Source organism: Muscardinus avellanarius (assembly GCF_963383645.1).
Source record: "Muscardinus avellanarius genome assembly, chromosome: 18".
NCBI lineage: Eukaryota > Metazoa > Chordata > Mammalia > Rodentia > Gliridae > Muscardinus > Muscardinus avellanarius.
The window spans coordinates 47,157,975-47,174,927 of NC_137804.1; the positions used below are offsets into that span (position 1 = coordinate 47,157,975).

Here is a 16,953-nt window from a genome sequence, read left to right on the forward strand (position 1 = left end):
TCCAGAGCATCTTAAGTGAAGTCATAGTGACCCAAGGGAAGAACCCAAAGAAGGCACAAACTTCTGAAATCATGGGAAAGAGGAATAACAATGGAGCAATGAATGCCCACAACCCTACAACATCAGAACCCAATAAAACAGAAATTCAGAGATTTCTAGAAGATCAAATCAGGAAAATAACTGTAGAAATAATAGAGGTGTTTCGAAAAGAATTCAGAGAGAGCCAAAAAGAGATAAAGGATGTAATTAATGAAGTAAAGGCCTCAATTCAAAGCACAAACAACCGATTAGACCACATGGAGAACAGAATCTCGCTCTTAGAAGATGATCAATCCAAAATGAACGCATAATTTCTAATCTAGAAAAAAATATCCGACAGCAAGAATCTAACATTGAAGAAATATGGGTCCATTTTAAGAGAGCTAACCTAAGAATAATCAGAATAGAGGAGGGAAAAGAAGGTGAAACCAAAGGGATCAACAATCTCTTCAAGGAAGTAATAGCAGAAAATTTTCCAAACATACAGCAAGAGGTTGATACACAGGTCCATGAAACTTATAGAACTCCCTTTAGACAGGATCAGAGAAGAGGATCCCCACGCCACATAATTGTCAAAATGACCAATGTGGAAGCCAAGCAGAGAATCTTAAAGGCAACAAAAACAAAGGGCCAAGTGACATTCAGAGGCAAACCAATTAGAATCACTCCAGACTTCCCAAACCAAGTCATGAGAGCCAGAAGGGCGTGGAATAACATATTCCAAACTCTGAAAGAAAACAACTTCCAGCCAAAAATTTCCTACCCAGCAAAACTTTCTATCAAATTAGACGGGGAAATAAGAAGCTTCCATGACAAACAGAAACTGAAGGAATTTATGTCTTCAAAACCAGCGCTAGAGAAAATACTCAAAGAGATTAACTACAAAGAAGAAATAGGTAACACACTCCAGAACTAGAGAAACAAGAATTTCCATCCAACAGACAACTAAGATTGGTTATCTGTGGAGATTCATTATTTATGTTAGTCTTTTACCTATATCTAAATTGTATTGTTTGCTTTTATTGTTGCTAATTTTTAGGATTTCTAGTTGGAATATTAATATACCTTCAGATATAGCATTTGGAAATATTTTATCCCATTCTATCAGTAATTTTTAACTCTGTTTACATTTTCTTTGGATATACAACATGCTTTTATTTTTTAGGGAGTTTGTTTACTCTTCTGTTGTCTGTGCCATTGATATCATATCCAAGAAATCACTGCCAATTTCAATGTTGTGAGGTTTTATGACCCAGATTTTCTTCTAAAAGTTTATAGTCTTAAGATTTATATTTAGGTCTTTTATCTATTTTGAGTTAATATTTGTGTATGGTGTTAGGTAAGGGTTCAATTTTATTTTTTTTCATGTAATTATTATTTTTCAACAATATTTAGTTAAAAGATTACTATTTCCTCCACCAAATATTCGTGGAAATGTTGTCAAAAGTAACTTGACAATATATGGAAGAATTTAGCTCTAGGCTTGTATTTAACTCCAATGGCTTATATATTTGCCTTTATAACAGTACTACACTGTTTTAATTATTGTAGCTTTATATGGTTTGAAATCAGAAAATATACATCTTCTAGCTTTGTTCTTTTTCTAGATCATTTTGGGTATTTAGAGTCCATATGCCATATTAGGATAGATTTTTCCTGAAAAATAAATAAATGTATGATTGTTTCACCTAAAAAAAGGAAGAAAAAAATTCTCTGGTAAAAAAGAAAGTAAAAAGAAATATTGAAATGTTATCTTTATGTCATCAAAAGCTTGGTATCAGACAAATGAAACTGTTATGTGATATTGTCATTGTTAATTTTGGATAAATTGCTATAATACTAGATGTCAACCACTAAGCCAAGCATGGGAAGGAGGGATGGGGAGGGAACGTGGTGGGGATCAGGTAGGGGCTGACTGGGCTATGTATGCATGTATGTCTACAAAACTATTTTTTATCCCATTATGATGTATTAATACTGTGCACCAATAAAAAAAGAAAAAAGAAAAAAGAAAGAAAGAAATGACCCCTTCAGACAAAGGTACAATTCACCTGAAAATATCTAAACTTATAGGCACCTGATTGCTGCATATCAAAATAAATAAAAATAATAAAATTACAAGCATGTTCATCTGAAAAACTCTATCATTAATAAGATTAAAAGAAAACTCTGAACTTAAATACCATGATTAGATTGTGTTCATGTAGGTACCCTGTGTCTCTATATTTGATAATATACACTGTTTTTAAAGAATTACAAAGCCTGGACAGCTTTTGGGAGTGAATAGTTTTACCAGTTAGCTACAGTGTCAGTGTGTTCAGCACCTCTCAAAGCAGCCAGCCAAAGCCTTTGACTCAACTGGTCAGCTGCTACTTTCACTCATAATCGCATAGGAGAAATCTTTTTTTTTTTTTTGCTGCACTGGGTACTGTGTGTCTTGTTACACACAATCGGTGTCTTTCTACAATGTCCCAAGGTTTTTTTTTGACACTCAAAAGTCAAAGAACACAGAAACTTACCAGGAAACTGTCAAAGTGAAGTTAGGTTAAGTTTGAATGTTGGGTGGTTACTTTGCTAAAGCCAATTAGCACCAAAGAGCATTAAACAACACATGTCACACAAGAAAAACTAACCATTAAGTCGAATAAATATGCTAGATAACTTGCAAATTCTATGCATTCAGAGCACTTTAATTAATTAGAAAAATAATATGATACAAACAAACAGGGAGTGGGGAATACTGAACCAAGTCTAGGAATGGAGGAAGAGATTCAGGAGTTGATAGAATGGTTTTGAGTTGCATTGATCTTTAGGCAGAGGGAAGAGCAGGACCGCAGTGGATCGCTGTGTGGGAGTTGTGAAAAGTGGCGGGCTGCTGTGTTGTGAGCACAGGACCCCATTTTGCTCATAGGAAGGCAGGTATCTTCCTAGGACTTCATAGGCACTGCCCAGCATCTTGGCAGGCTCCTGTAGGCTCATCCAATACCATGAGACTCCTCTCAGAGTCACAAAGTATTGATGGTGTGCCTCCATCAGAAGAGAGGAGACAGTTCCTGATCCAGAGGTCTGTTATTAACTGCAGCATCGATGTGCTGGTCTGAGCCCTGTGCTCACCTGTCCACACATGTTTCTGAAGTTTTATGATAGCAGAAATAAACAAGTTCCTTAGGAGTATTTCCCATTGTCTGAGCTCTTTTCTGGTATGTATAAGCAAGTTGTATATGAGTTAGCAAAAATTGTTTTATATTAAACCCATATGCTATACACCTTTGGCCAGTATTCAAAATTACCTCTGGTATTGATTTCCAAAAAATCTGAATACAGGCAGAGTGTGTGTGCTGTATAGGCACTCATGCAGGGAGAGGCAGCAGCTTGGTCTGGAACACTGTGGAGCTCCCCTTCCCTTCTGCTCTTTGTCGTAATGATACCCATTGTAAGAATGTAGAAGCAATCAAAGCCTTTAGCCTTAAAAATACATAGAGGAGATCAGCACCTCGGTTTACCTCCTCTTCTTTGCAACCAGGCCTTTACTTCAAAGCATCCATAGTTGATGGGTGGGATGGCTTGCTCAACTGGGCACAATAAAAAATCCTGGCACTGAGTCCAATCAGGACCAAGTTTCTCAGAAAGGTGGGCAAAGGCTTCAGTTGGGGTTCTTCAGGGGTTAATTTCTGCAGGGATTACTCTCCCTTAGCAAGTAACAGATTCTTCATGTCCCTGTAAGTGTGGGGTCCCATCCCCGGGTGCTTGGGAGAGAGGAATCTGGAGAAATGACGCGGACAACTGCCTCTTGTGCATCTGACAAAGTTTTAATTTTCATCACCAGTACTTATACCCAGTGTAAGCACCAAAGGACAATAGTGAAGCATTAAGTATAAACAAGATAAACAGGATAAAAGAATATCCATGGCATCACAGTTTAAGATTCATCTGGGACTGGGCGATTAAAGTCAGTCCCCTTTGCTTTTGTCACTGAAATCAGGTTTCTGGCCTCACAGGTGAGCCATAGGGGGCAAGGTCCAGAGTCCCGAAAGGGCTTAGTCCATGCCTTCCTCTGTCTGGCAAGATTCAGAGGGCTTTGGTGAGGATTTGTCCGGTCCTGTCTGCTCCGCCATCTCCTATGAGGCAATACTTATATTACAGTTAGTAGACAGGGCCAAAACATTATAACACAGGTGATTGGATTTCTCTAATTGTTCTTTAATGAATAATCTTGAAGTCAGTTTTTTATTGCAGACTTTTGGGATTTTTTACTATCCTGCTGCTGAGTCACAAATGGTAGGCTTTCGTTAAGTCAAGGCTAGAAAAAAAGGCTTATTTCCATCTCTAAGAGAGGGGGGCAGATGGCCTAGATTCCAGAGATACAATTTTACATCTCTTTGGAGAGTGGGGCAAAAGGTAGGAACTTCCTCTGCTGGCAGAGAGGTGTTGGGAGCTAATCTGTAGATCAAATGACCTGCCTGCAGAAAGGCTGAGAGGAATTTTGCAGCCCCTGAATTGTGACTGTGCTTTATTACAGCTGGAGCAATGTAGAGAAAGTCTGAGGCCTCAGACATTTTATCTTTCATGGACTCAACTTCTTCCACAGTCCTAATTATTGGGATTCCACTTTACATCATTGGAGCTTATTAGTATAGAATTCTAAGAGCAAGGAGTACTTTTCCCAGAGATGACACTTCCTTCTCCGGGCTTTGCTTCCGTGAAGCAATTTTGCCAAACATATGAGCGTTTTCATGCATGTATATGCCGAGAAAGGACAGTGGCAGATGGGCAAATGATACAGCAGAGATTAAAAAAACAAGATGGATCATTAACCTTTGTACTTAGTAGGTGCACTGCTCACAGACAAGAAGGTACCACTTGTCTAAGAAAGAAGTTACTACCTGTTGCTTTGGTAACACAAGTAAGAATAACACAATTAAAACATAAAACAGATACCAAACCCTGTATTTAAGGCCTGGGGACAGAGAGGTGTGCAGAGTTCCATTTTGGGGCTCTGCAGTGTGTTTTCCAGGCACACTGCTTTTCTTCTCTTCCCTTTCTATTGCCTACTGACATTGTAATAAAAATTTGTTGTAGCTGCACTGAGCTATCTAGTAGTTTTAGTATCCTGATTCAATTTAACTATTTAAATCGAGGAACAGAGCCCAAAGTTCCATTACAACTGTAACACCTTCCTGTGTTTGCTCAGTGCTATGCATGTTGTGATGCAGGTGATTACATATTTGTTGTGCAGGGCAGGAAAGAGCCACGCAAGGCAGAGTGCACCAAGAGGGGACAGGGAGAGACTTTCCCAGGAAATGATCATCCTCCAGCCCACTGACCTGAGTCCACTCAGTCGCAGAGGGATGCTGGGTCAGCATAGAATTCATTTTGTTTGAGATATTTAAGACTTTATCAGCATGAGGACTTAGTGCAGATTGATGAGGAAAACCAGGACAGGGTAAACCACTGAATCTCCACTGGAGAAGGAGGACATGCAGGGGAAAGCTATATTCTATTCTTCCTGGAATGTTCCAGATCTCACAGCCTTTTCTTCAGGGTGGTTTTGAGGTCATGTGACTGATGCCCCAATGTGCCCTTTTTAAGGAGATGCAGGAGAATTAGGAATTAGGAATTGATGGCTGGCTTTTCAGTTAATTTTGAGCTAAATTATGCATATGAGAGAAGATAAAGATCCACTGGGGAACTTAATATTTGGTTGGGGGAGGAAGCATGTTGATCAAAGGTAAGAAATTTTCAGTTAAAAAATTGTCCAAGCCGGGCGTGGTGGCGCACGCTTGTAATCCCCGCACTTGGGAGGCAGAGACAGGAGGATCGCGCAGGTTCGAAGCCAGCCGCGCGCGCTGGCTTAGGAGACCCTGTTTCCAAATAAAAATGCAAAAATAGGTCTGGGAGTATAGCCCGGAGGTAGAAGGGCTTCCAGGAACCCCAGTACCACCAAAAAAAAAAATTGTCCAAAAGTTCAGTTAGATAAGCAGGAATGAGTTCAAGAGATGGGTTGTACATCCCAGTCACTACAGTTAAAAACAATCTACCAACTTAGGCACCGTGGCTCTTGCCTATTATCTGGTTTCTTGGGAGTCTGAGATTGGAGGATCACAGGTTTGAGCATAGCCTCAGCACCAGAGGCAGGTCTTCAGCAACTTACCAAGACTCCATTTCAGAAGAAAGAGTAAAAAGAAAGTTGTGAATGTAACTCAGAGGTAGATACCCTGTATCAAGAAAAAAAATCCCACAAAAACCCTAAACAAAACCAATACATCCAGAGCATGTATGCTGTATCACAATGAACCACACTGTAGTGATAATTGAAATCATACAGCATGAAATGCCCTAATAAAAGCATTCAAATTAAAAAGCAATCTATTATGTTCTTGAAAAGTATCCAGAGAGAAGATCTAAGTGTTCTCTCTGTAGAAAGAGAAAGGTATGCGAGGTCTCCAGAAATTCCACAAAATGTAGTTGTCTCAAAATATCTCACATACCATAAATATATGCATTTTATGGCTATTTATATTTTTAAAAAATAAAAATTGGACACCTATATAGAGAATGCTTTCCATGAAGAGTGTTGGGAAAAAAAGAGACATCGGCACTAGGTGAATATGAGGAAAAGCACTGAGTTTTCTTAGTCGTGGCTTGTTACAGGAATCAGTAAGTTGCTGAGAGCTTTGCTAAGTGGCCAATGCTGGAACCTATGATGCTCTGGTTTCAGCCTCCCAGGTCCTGAAATGACAGGTGTGTGCCACCACGCCCAACTGCAGACATTTTCTGGGATGTTACTGATTCCATCATGATTATTGAGGTTGCCTTTGATTCTAACTTTAACATAAATTTTATCTACTTTCTTCTTTTCTGCTGCCTGTCAATTCAGACACAGGACATTTTTGTGTAATAAGTATGTATTATGTACAATGCCTATTCTGTCCTTAACTAAAAATTACTTAGAGTAGGAGGATTCAAAATGGCAACTGAGGGACACAGCACTTCTCAGTAGCTGAAACAAATAAAGTTCAACTACTTAGAAAGCAGTGTCTTAATCAACAAAATAAATACACCCCAGGAACCAAAACAGATCCAGGTACCTCAGAGGAAACCCTGAACTCGAAGAAGAAGAAGAAGAAGAAGAAGAAGAAGAAGAAGAAGAAGAAGAAGAAGAAGAAGAGGAGGAGGAGGAGGAGGAGGAGGAGGAGGAGGAGGAGGAGGAGGAGGAGGAGGAGGAAGAACGATTGGGCACCAGACCTGCTGCAGATACAATCGGGATGCCCGCCGGTGGGCTGCCTGTGCGGGCTGCCTGCCTGCCCAATCTGCACTCCCGAGCCCTGACTGAAATCACCGTGGGAAGATAATCGGAGACTGAAAACGGACATAGAGCCTCATCTTAAGCAGCGAGCAGCACCCATGTCAGAATTCTGTGTGCTCACCAGAGACTGGATCACAACAGCACAGGGACTCCCACGGATGCCTGGACCAAGGAAGCCAGGTACCTGAGTGCATCCAGAGAAAGTGCGGGTCCTAGCGTGTGCCCCAGGCCCAGCACTGGCCCGGGGCATCTGTCCCACGCCTCAGAATCCAGCACTCTCCTCACGCACCCTGTCTGCGCCCCGGACCCCTGCTAGTAGTCAGTGCCTGTGCCACCCCTACCTGTAAAATCAGAGCTTACCTTGTGTGCATAGTCCCTGCCCCCCACTGGAGCCCAGACACCCACCTTACCGGAGGCTTGCTTTCCAGGCGGCGAAAGATCTGTGCGCCCGTGAGACCTCCTCAGGCCCCCAGCTTCCATGCTATGTGGGAGGCAGAGATCATTGCTGGACACTGCACAGCGCCTGTGCCCCCAGACCCTTGTGTACCTATCCCATACCCCTGGCCCACCATTGGGAGTTCCTGCCTTCCCAGCAGCCTGAGACTCAATTCTAGTCTAGAGCACAGCCCAGTGTACCTTGGAGGAGCATAGCAGCAGGCACTAGGCATCTGCACCCACTCACACCTGGGTACAGTAATAGCAGCGCACCCAGCCTGCACTCTCGGAATAGGCAGAGCTCTGGCAGTAAGTGTGGGCATCCAGGAACCAGCATCCCTTTGCCCAGGGCACATCTTGGGACCACACCGGCTAGCCCAGTTAGAAATTCCAGAGACACAGGAAAATCCATCAAGACACAATATCTGCACAGGACCTCAGGGGGAGATTGCAAGCCTACTTTGGACATCCTCCACTCCTGCTGTAGGGAAGCACAGGCCAGAGTCTAGGTTGGTGAGTGCAGAGGTGCTGACTACAGGTTGGAATTATGCAGAACCTGAGAATTGTACAGAATCTAATAACAGTGATACCAGACATCCTGACACATAAACCCAAAGCAGTTAAAGGAAAGAAAGGTGTCCAAACACCCAGAGTGACCTAAGAAGATAAAAATAGAGTACAAAGAAAACTAAGAGACATTGGATTATATTCTGAAAGCTACCAAAGCAATCAGATACACAAATATTATATGGACCTGACCCCATATTTGTAAATAAGTAGGACTTTTTTTTTACTTTTATTGTGAATGTTTTGTTTTGTTTTGCTTTTACAGTGCTTTTGTTTTGTTATGGTTACTGCTGTTTTATTTTTTCCCTATCCTTCTTTTACTTTAACTAGTTGTTTTTTACTATATATATATTTGATAGTTTGCCTTGTTTTCTGATTTCACACAGCTGCTAGTTCCTTTTATTTTATTCTTGTCCTTTTTCCCTCTTTCTTCCTCCTTCCTTTTTTGTTCTCCTCTTTTGATTGGTTTTTCCTTTCTTTTACTTGGATTACATAATAGTCTTGGTACCTTATATGGATTTTTTTATGTTTGTCTGCTCCTTCCATCACCCATCTTACAAACTTCCCCACACTAACCTATATACTCTTTTTCCCCCAAACTTTTCCCCATTATATACCTCCTTGTTTAATACTCAAAGTATTTCATATCTCCATACTTACTCTACTAACTACAAGAGTCCTACTAGTTAATTCTCTCTCATTCTCAGCAAGATATTACCTTATCATAATTAAAGTCTTTCTCAACCTAAACATACCCTCCACCTAATCCGATTCCTTTACCGATCACCCCAGCTCCTCCCACATTACCCACCCTCAACATTGGAAAAGCTCTGCTGACTTGCCAATACCTCTAAACTCCTAATATTAAGATTGGACTAAGCATAATACTCACAAACGATGGGTAGAAATCAGAAAAACAGGACAGAGAATGCTATAAATATGAGAACAAGGAATAATAAAGAGACAGCAGAAATCACAAATACTGACCTACTAGAAATGCAAGAAGGGGAGTTCAGATTCTTGATGTACAATATGATGAAAGGATTTAAAACAAGTCTAGAGGAGATGAAAGGTGAGTTAGAAACACTAAGAAAGAATCAGAAAGAGGTCTGTAATGAAATGAAAGAGGCAATAAATGAAATGAAGACAGCAATAGAAAGAAATTCTGGAAGATTAGATGAAATGGAAAACAGAATATCAATATTAGAAGACAGTACATCCCAAACCAAAAATACAGTCAGCAATATACAGAAATCTTTACAGCAAAAAAACCTAAACATCCAGCAAATATGGGATGATATGAAGCATCCTAACTTACCGATAATAGGCATTGAGGAAGGGATAGAGGTACAGACCAAGGGCATCTGTAATCTCTTCAAGGAAATAATCCCAGAGAATTTTCCAAAGATGGAAAGAGACTTGGACCTTTATGTCCAGGAGGCATACAGAACTCCACTGAGACAGGACCAAAGAAAGACTACTCCACGCCACATAATAACCAAAATGACTAACATAGAGGCCAAGGAAGGAATCTTAAAAGCAGTGAGAACAAAAGGACGGGTGACATATAGAGGCAAAACAATAAGAATCACCCCAGACTATACAATCCAGGTCATGAATGCTAGGAGAGACTGGTACAACGTGATTCAGACCCTGGAAGAGAATAATTTCCAACCAAAGCTTATTTATCCAGCAAAACTACTATTCAAGATCAATGGTGAAACCAAAGTCTTTTAGGATAAACAGAATCTTAGAAAATTCATGAATTCAAAGCCAACACTAGAGAAAATTCTTAAAGAAATAAACCATAAGGAAGAAAAAAGAAGCAGACTTTAGAACCAGAGAAGAGAGGAAGTTAATAAGTGGGCCATTTAAGTAAAGAAGAAAGATCAAACCACTCAAGAGTAGACAGAACACAAAATGGCAGAAAACAAAAATTATATTTCAATAATATCTCTTAATGTCATAGGACTTAACTCACCAATCAAAAGACATAGACTGGCAATGTGGATTAGGAAACATAATCCAAATATATGCTGTCTGCAGGAAACTCACCTTACAGCCAAAAACATTCACAGACTGAAAGTGAAAGGATGGAAAAAGATATACCATGCCAATGGTGACCAAAAAAGAGCAGGGGTAGCAACCCTGATATCCAACAAAACAGACTTTAAACTAAAACACATCAAAAGAGACAAATCAGGGCACTTCCTTTTATTAAAAGGAACAATACACCAAGAAGATATAATGATAGTAAATATTTATGCCCCAAATGTGGGTGCAACCACATTTGTAAAACAAACCCTTCTGGACATAAGATCCCAAGTAGATCCAAATACAATAATTCTGGGAGACTTTAATACACCTCTCACACCACTGGATCAATCTTCAAGGCAAAAGATGAGTAAAGATGCTTTAAAACTAAGGGAAAGGCCGGTCTTGATTAATAAGGGTCTACACTTGAACATGTGTAAAATTATGAATAAGACATGGTTAACCTGGACAACCATTGGTGGGGGGGGGGAAATGGGGGCGGGGGGGAGAGGGCACCAAATATAGTGTAAATGTATACTATTTATGTTCAATAAAAAATTGTTATAAAAAAATAAAAATAAAATAAAATAAATAAAAAAATAAAACTAAGGGAAACCATAAACCAAATGGACCTAATAGACATTTTCAGATTATTTCAACCAGGAACTACAGAATACACATTCTTCTCAGCAGCTCAGGGAACCTTCTCCAAAATAGACCACATCCTGGGACACAAAGAAAATACCAGCAAATTCAAAAGATGTAATATAATTCCTTGTCAGACCACAATGGAATAAAAGTAGAAATCAACAACAGGAAATTTGAAAGAAAGTATTCAAATTCATGGAGATTGAATGATACACTACTGAATGATGAATGGGAAAGAGCAGAAATTAGGTAAGAAATAAAGAAATTTATGGAAACAAATGAAAACAGAGACACAACCTACCAAAATCTATGGGACACCATGAAGGCAATATTAAGAGGAAAGTTTACTGCATTGAGTGCCCACATAAGAAGGACAGAGAAACACCAAGTAAAGAACCTAATGACACAACTCAAGGACCTAGAAATTCTGCAACAGTCTATTCCCAAAGCCAGCAGAAGGCAAGAAATCATTAAAATTAGAGCAGAAATAAATGAAATAGAGAACAAAAAAACAATTCAAAGAATCAATAAAACAAAAAGTTGGTTCTCTGAAAAGATTAATAGAATTGATAAACCCCTGGCCAACCTAAACAAAAGAAAAAGAGAATCAACTCAAATTATCAAAGTTAGAAATGAAAAAGGAGATATCACCACAGATAGTGAAGAAATTCAAAAGATTATCAGAAATGACTTTAAAAATTTATACTCCAATAGACTTGAAAACCTGGAAGAAATTGATAGATTTCTAAGCACAGTTAACCTTCCTAAACTCAGCCAAGAGGACATAGCAAGCCTAAACCAACCAATAACAACCAAAGAAATAGAAACAACAATAAAATTCTTCCACCAAAGAAAAGCCCAGGCCCAGATGGGTTCCCAGCTGAATTCTACAAAACCTTCAGTGAACAACTAATACCAATACTTCATAACATGTTCTGGGAAATAGAAAGAGATGGAACTCTCCCAAATTCCTTTTATGAGGCCAGTATCCCATTAATCCCCAAACCAAATAAAGATACCTCAAGAAAGGAAAACTACAGACCAATATCCTTAATGAACATAGATGCAAAAATTCTAAACAAAATACTAGCTATACGCATTCAAAACTATATCAAGAGAATAATACATTATGACCAAGTTGGGTTCATCCCAGAAAAACAAGGCTGGTTCAACATACACAAATCAATACATGTTATTTACCACATAAATAGACCCAAGAACAAAAACCACATCATCATAGCAATAGATGCTGAAAAAACATTCGACAAAATCCAACACCCATTTATGTTAAAAACACTGCAGAAAATTGGGATAGAAGGAATGTACTTCAACATCATTAAGGCAATATACTGTAAACCCAAAGCCAACATTATATTGAATGGGGGAAAACTTCAAGAATTTCCTCTAAAGTCAGGAACAAGACTAGGATGCCAACTATCACCACTCCTTTTCAATATAGTCCTTGAGACTCTTGCTGCAGCAATAAGACAAGAGAAGGAAATCAAAGGAATTCACATAGGAAGAGAGGAATTAAAATTATCCTTATTTGCAGATGACATGATCCTTTATCTGGAAGACCCAAAGAACTCAACCAAAAGACTTCTGGAGCTGATTAACAAATTCAGCAAAGTCGCAGGATACAAAATCAACCTAAAGAAATCAGTGGCTTTTCTTTACGTCAACCATGAATCCACAACAAAAGAAACAAAGAAAACAATTCCATTCACTATAACCTCAAAACCAATAAAATACCTAGGATTTAACCTAACCCAAGATGTAAAATACCTCTACAACAAAAACTATAAAACATTAAAGAAAGAAATTGAAGAAGACCTTGGAAGATGGAAAGATCTCCAGTGCTCATGGATAGGCAGAATAAATATAATAAAAATAGTCATTCTGCCAAAACTGATCTATAGATTCAATGCAATTCCCATTAAAATACCAGTGACATTCTTCAGAGACCTAGAAAAATCAATCATGAACTTCATATGGAGAAAGAAAAGACCTAGAATAGCCAAAGCAATTCTCAATAATAAGAAACATGCAGGAGGCATTACAATCCTAGACTTCAAACTATACTATAGAGCAATAGTAGTAAAAACAGCACGGTACTGGCACAAAAACAGATATACTGACCAGTGGATTAGAATAGAAGATACAGAAACAAATCACACAGCTTTAGCCAATTAATCTTTGACAAAGGGGCCAAATTCATATACTGGAGAAAAGACAGCCTTTTCAACTAATGGTGCTGGGGGAACTGGCTATCCATTTGTAAAAAGATGAATCTAAACCCCTATAACTCACCATGCACAGGAATCAACTCAAGATGCATCAAAGATTTAGAAATTAGACCTGAGACTGTGAAGGTAGTAGAGGTGAGCATAGGTTCAACACTATAACATATTGGCACAGGCAGCAACTTTCTCAACAAAACCTCCAAAGCTTAGGAAATTAAAGCAAGAATTAACAAGTGGTATAACATCAAACTAAAAGTTTGCTCTCATCAAAGGAAACCATTAGCAACCTAAAGAGGAAGCCTACAGAATGGGAAAAGATCTTTACCAGCCACTGCTCTGATAGGGGGCTTATATCCAGAATATACAAAGAGCTCAAAAGACTCTACACTAGCAAACAAACAACACAATCAAGAAATGGGCAAAGGAACTAAATAGACAGTTCACAAAAGAATAGATACAAAGGGCCAATAGATACATGAAAAGATGTTCTTCATCACTGGCCATCAGGGAGATGCAAATCAAAACTACTCTGAGATTCCATCTAACCCCAGTCAGAGTGGCAAGCATAAAGAAATCAAACAACAAATGCTGGTGAGGATGTGGGGAAAGAGGAATTCTTTTACACTGTTGGTGGGAGTGCAAACTAGTTCAGCCACTATGGAGATCTGTGTGGAGATTCCAAAGAAAGGTGGGAATAGATCCACCATATGACCCAGCTATACCACTCCTGGGTATCTTTCCAAAGGTGTTGAATTCAGAGAAATACAGCAACATATGCATACCTATGTTCATAGCAGCACAATTTGTAATGGCCAAAATATGGAACCAACCCAGGTCTCCATCAACAGATGAATGGATAGCAAAACTTTGGGAAATACACACAATGGAATTCTATTCAGCCATAAAGAAGAACAAAATTATATCATTTGCAAGAAGATGGAAAGCCCTGGAGAACATTATGTTAAGTGAGATCAGCCAAGCACAGAAGGAGAAGGGATATATGTTTCCTCTAATATGCCCAAACTAGGAAACACAGAGGATACCAGTGGGACTCCAGACAATGGAGGGGACATATCAGCAAAGTTTGAATGGAAAGATAGGAGAGGAGGAAGGCTGATCTTGATTAATGAGGGTCTACATCTGAATATGTGTAAAATTATGAATATGACATGTTTATCCTGTTCAACCATTGGTGGGAGGGGGAAGGGAAAACAGGGGCTGGGGGGGAGAGGGCACAAAATATAGTTTAAATGTATACCATTTATGTTCAATAAAAATTTTGTTTAAAAAAAAACTTTTTTCCAAAAGTTCAGTTAGATAAGCATGAATGTCTCCAAGAGATGAGTTGTACATCCCAGTCAATACAGTTAAAAACAATCTACCAATTTAGGCACCTAAGGCTCTTGCCTGTTATCTGGGTTCTTAGTAGTCTGATATTTGAGGATCACAGGTTTGAGCATAGCCTCAGCATCTTAGGCAGGTCTTCAGCAACTTTCCAAGACTCTATTTCAAAAGAAAAAAGAAAAAAGGTGTGAATGTAACTCAGAGGTAGATACCCATATCAAGAAAAAAAAATCCCACAAAACCCCCAAACAAAACCAATACATACAGAGTATGTATGTTTTATCACAATGAACCACACTGTACTGATAATTGCAATCATACAGCATGAAATACCCTAATAAAAGCATTCAAATTAAAAAGCAATCTATTATGTTCTTGTAAAGTATCCAGAGAGCAGATCTAAGTGTTCTCACTGTAGAAAAAGAAAGGTATGTGAGGTCTCCAGAAATTCCACAGGATATAGTTGTCTGAAAATATCTCACATACCATAAATATATGCATTTTATGGCTATTTATATTTTTAAAAAATAAAAATTGGAAACCTATATAAAGAATGTTTTCCATGAAGAGTGTTGGGAAAAAAAGAGACATTGGCACTAGATGAATATGAGGAAAAGCACTGAGTTTTCTTAGTCGTGGCTTGTTACAGGTCTCAGTAAGTTGCTCAGAGCTTGGCTAAGTGGCCGATGCTGGAACCTGTGATGCTCTGGTCTCAGCCTCCCAGGTACTGAGAAGACAGGTGTGAGCCACCATGCCCAGCTGCAGACATTTTCTGGGATGGTTACTGATTCCATCATGATTATTGAGGTTGCCTTTGATTCTAACTTTAACATAAATTTTATCTACTTTCTTCTTTTCTGCCACCTGCCAATTCAGACACAGGACATTTTTGTATAATTATTATGTATTATGTATGATGCCTATTCTGTCCTTAATTAAAAATTACATAGAGAACTGAGTATGGTAGCCACACCTGTCATCCCAGTACTTGGGAGGCTGAGACCAGAGGATTGCAGGTTTGAGGCCAGTGTCAACAACTTAGTGAGATGTTTCCAAATTAAAAAAAATGGTTTGAAATCAGAAAATATACATCTTCTAGCTTTGTTCTTCTTTGAGACTGTTTTGGGTATCTAGAGTCCATATTCCATATCAGGATAGATTTTTTCTGAAAAATAAATAAATAAATGTATGATAGTTTCACCTAAAAAAAAAAAGAAAAAAATATTCTCTGGTAAGAAAGAAAGCAAAAAGAAATATTGAAATGTTATCTTTAAGTCATCAAAAGTTTGGTACCAGACAAATGAAACTGTTATGTGAGATTATCAATGTTAATATTGTATAAATTGCTATAATACTAGATGTCAACCAGTAAGCCAAGCGTGGGAAGGAGGGATGGGGAGGGAATGGGGTGGGAATCGTGGTAGGGGCTAACTGGGCGAGATGTGCATGTATGTCTACAAAAGTATTTTCTTTATACCACTATGATGTATGAATACATTGCACCAATAAAAAATAAAAAAAAAAGATCACTAGATTGAGCCCTAAAAAATAAATAAAATAAAATAAAATAAAATAAAATAAAGGCTAGGAGTATGAAATGTCCCTGGGCTCAAACCCTAGTCCCAGTATTTTCTACTTAGTTGAATTTTTTTATATTTTTGACCTTAGATTTTTAGTCATGAACAAGCTGTGGTATAGGTTTTTATTGAGACAATTGTTGGTCTTCTACTCTGAATCACGTGTCCAGGGCCTGTGACCCCTGCTCACTCACATTCAGTTAGCACTCAAAGCTGCAGTGAGAAATTGGTGGAATAAGACCATCATGCCACAGGGACTCCTGCTCACTCTGTCCTGTCCTCAGGGCAGTGGACTGTTGCCAAGTCTAAACTTCTGGGCTCTCAGCAACTCAGGGCTGCTGTGGTCCTCAGAGCCCTGCTGGACCATGATGAAATCATGGTGGGCATTGAGAAGCCGAGGCACAAACATGTTTTTGCAAAGTGTTTTCATTAGGATTGAAGTGTCAGGTGCAGAGCCCCAGGCAGTGGGTCCCTGAGCTCCTGGATGGGAAGGCAGCAGAGCCATGAAATGAAAGGGCGCTGGAGCTGCTCTGACATCAGCCAACACCACTCAGGTCTCAGCTCTGTGACTCCCTTTGAATAACCCCTTTCCTTCTTCTTGTGTCTCTGCTGGGAAGCCTGTCTTCACACTTTGCACAAGTCCAGGACATCTGGCAACAGGGGGACGCCATTGTGCCCACACAGACGACACCTGCATCCTGCTCCTCACCTGAGCAGCTCAGCCTGAAAGCAGCACTGTCCATGTATGGGGGAGCCTGAG

General features: G+C 39.2%; 1 protein-coding gene across 1 annotated transcript in view; it reads left to right on the top strand.

The window, feature by feature from the left end:
* LOC308276721 (vomeronasal type-2 receptor 116-like) overlaps positions 1-16,952 on the top strand; it is a gene marked incomplete at both ends in the record, with an annotated part of 37,318 nt that extends 20,366 nt beyond the window's left edge. The window contains 2 exons of the mRNA XM_080715561.1: positions 16,478-16,592; positions 16,811-16,952. Of these exons, the coding sequence (XP_080571687.1) occupies positions 16,478-16,592; positions 16,811-16,952 (257 nt within the window). The remainder of the gene's footprint in view (positions 1-16,477; positions 16,593-16,810) is intronic.
* Between the last annotated feature and the right edge of the window lies 1 nt (position 16,953).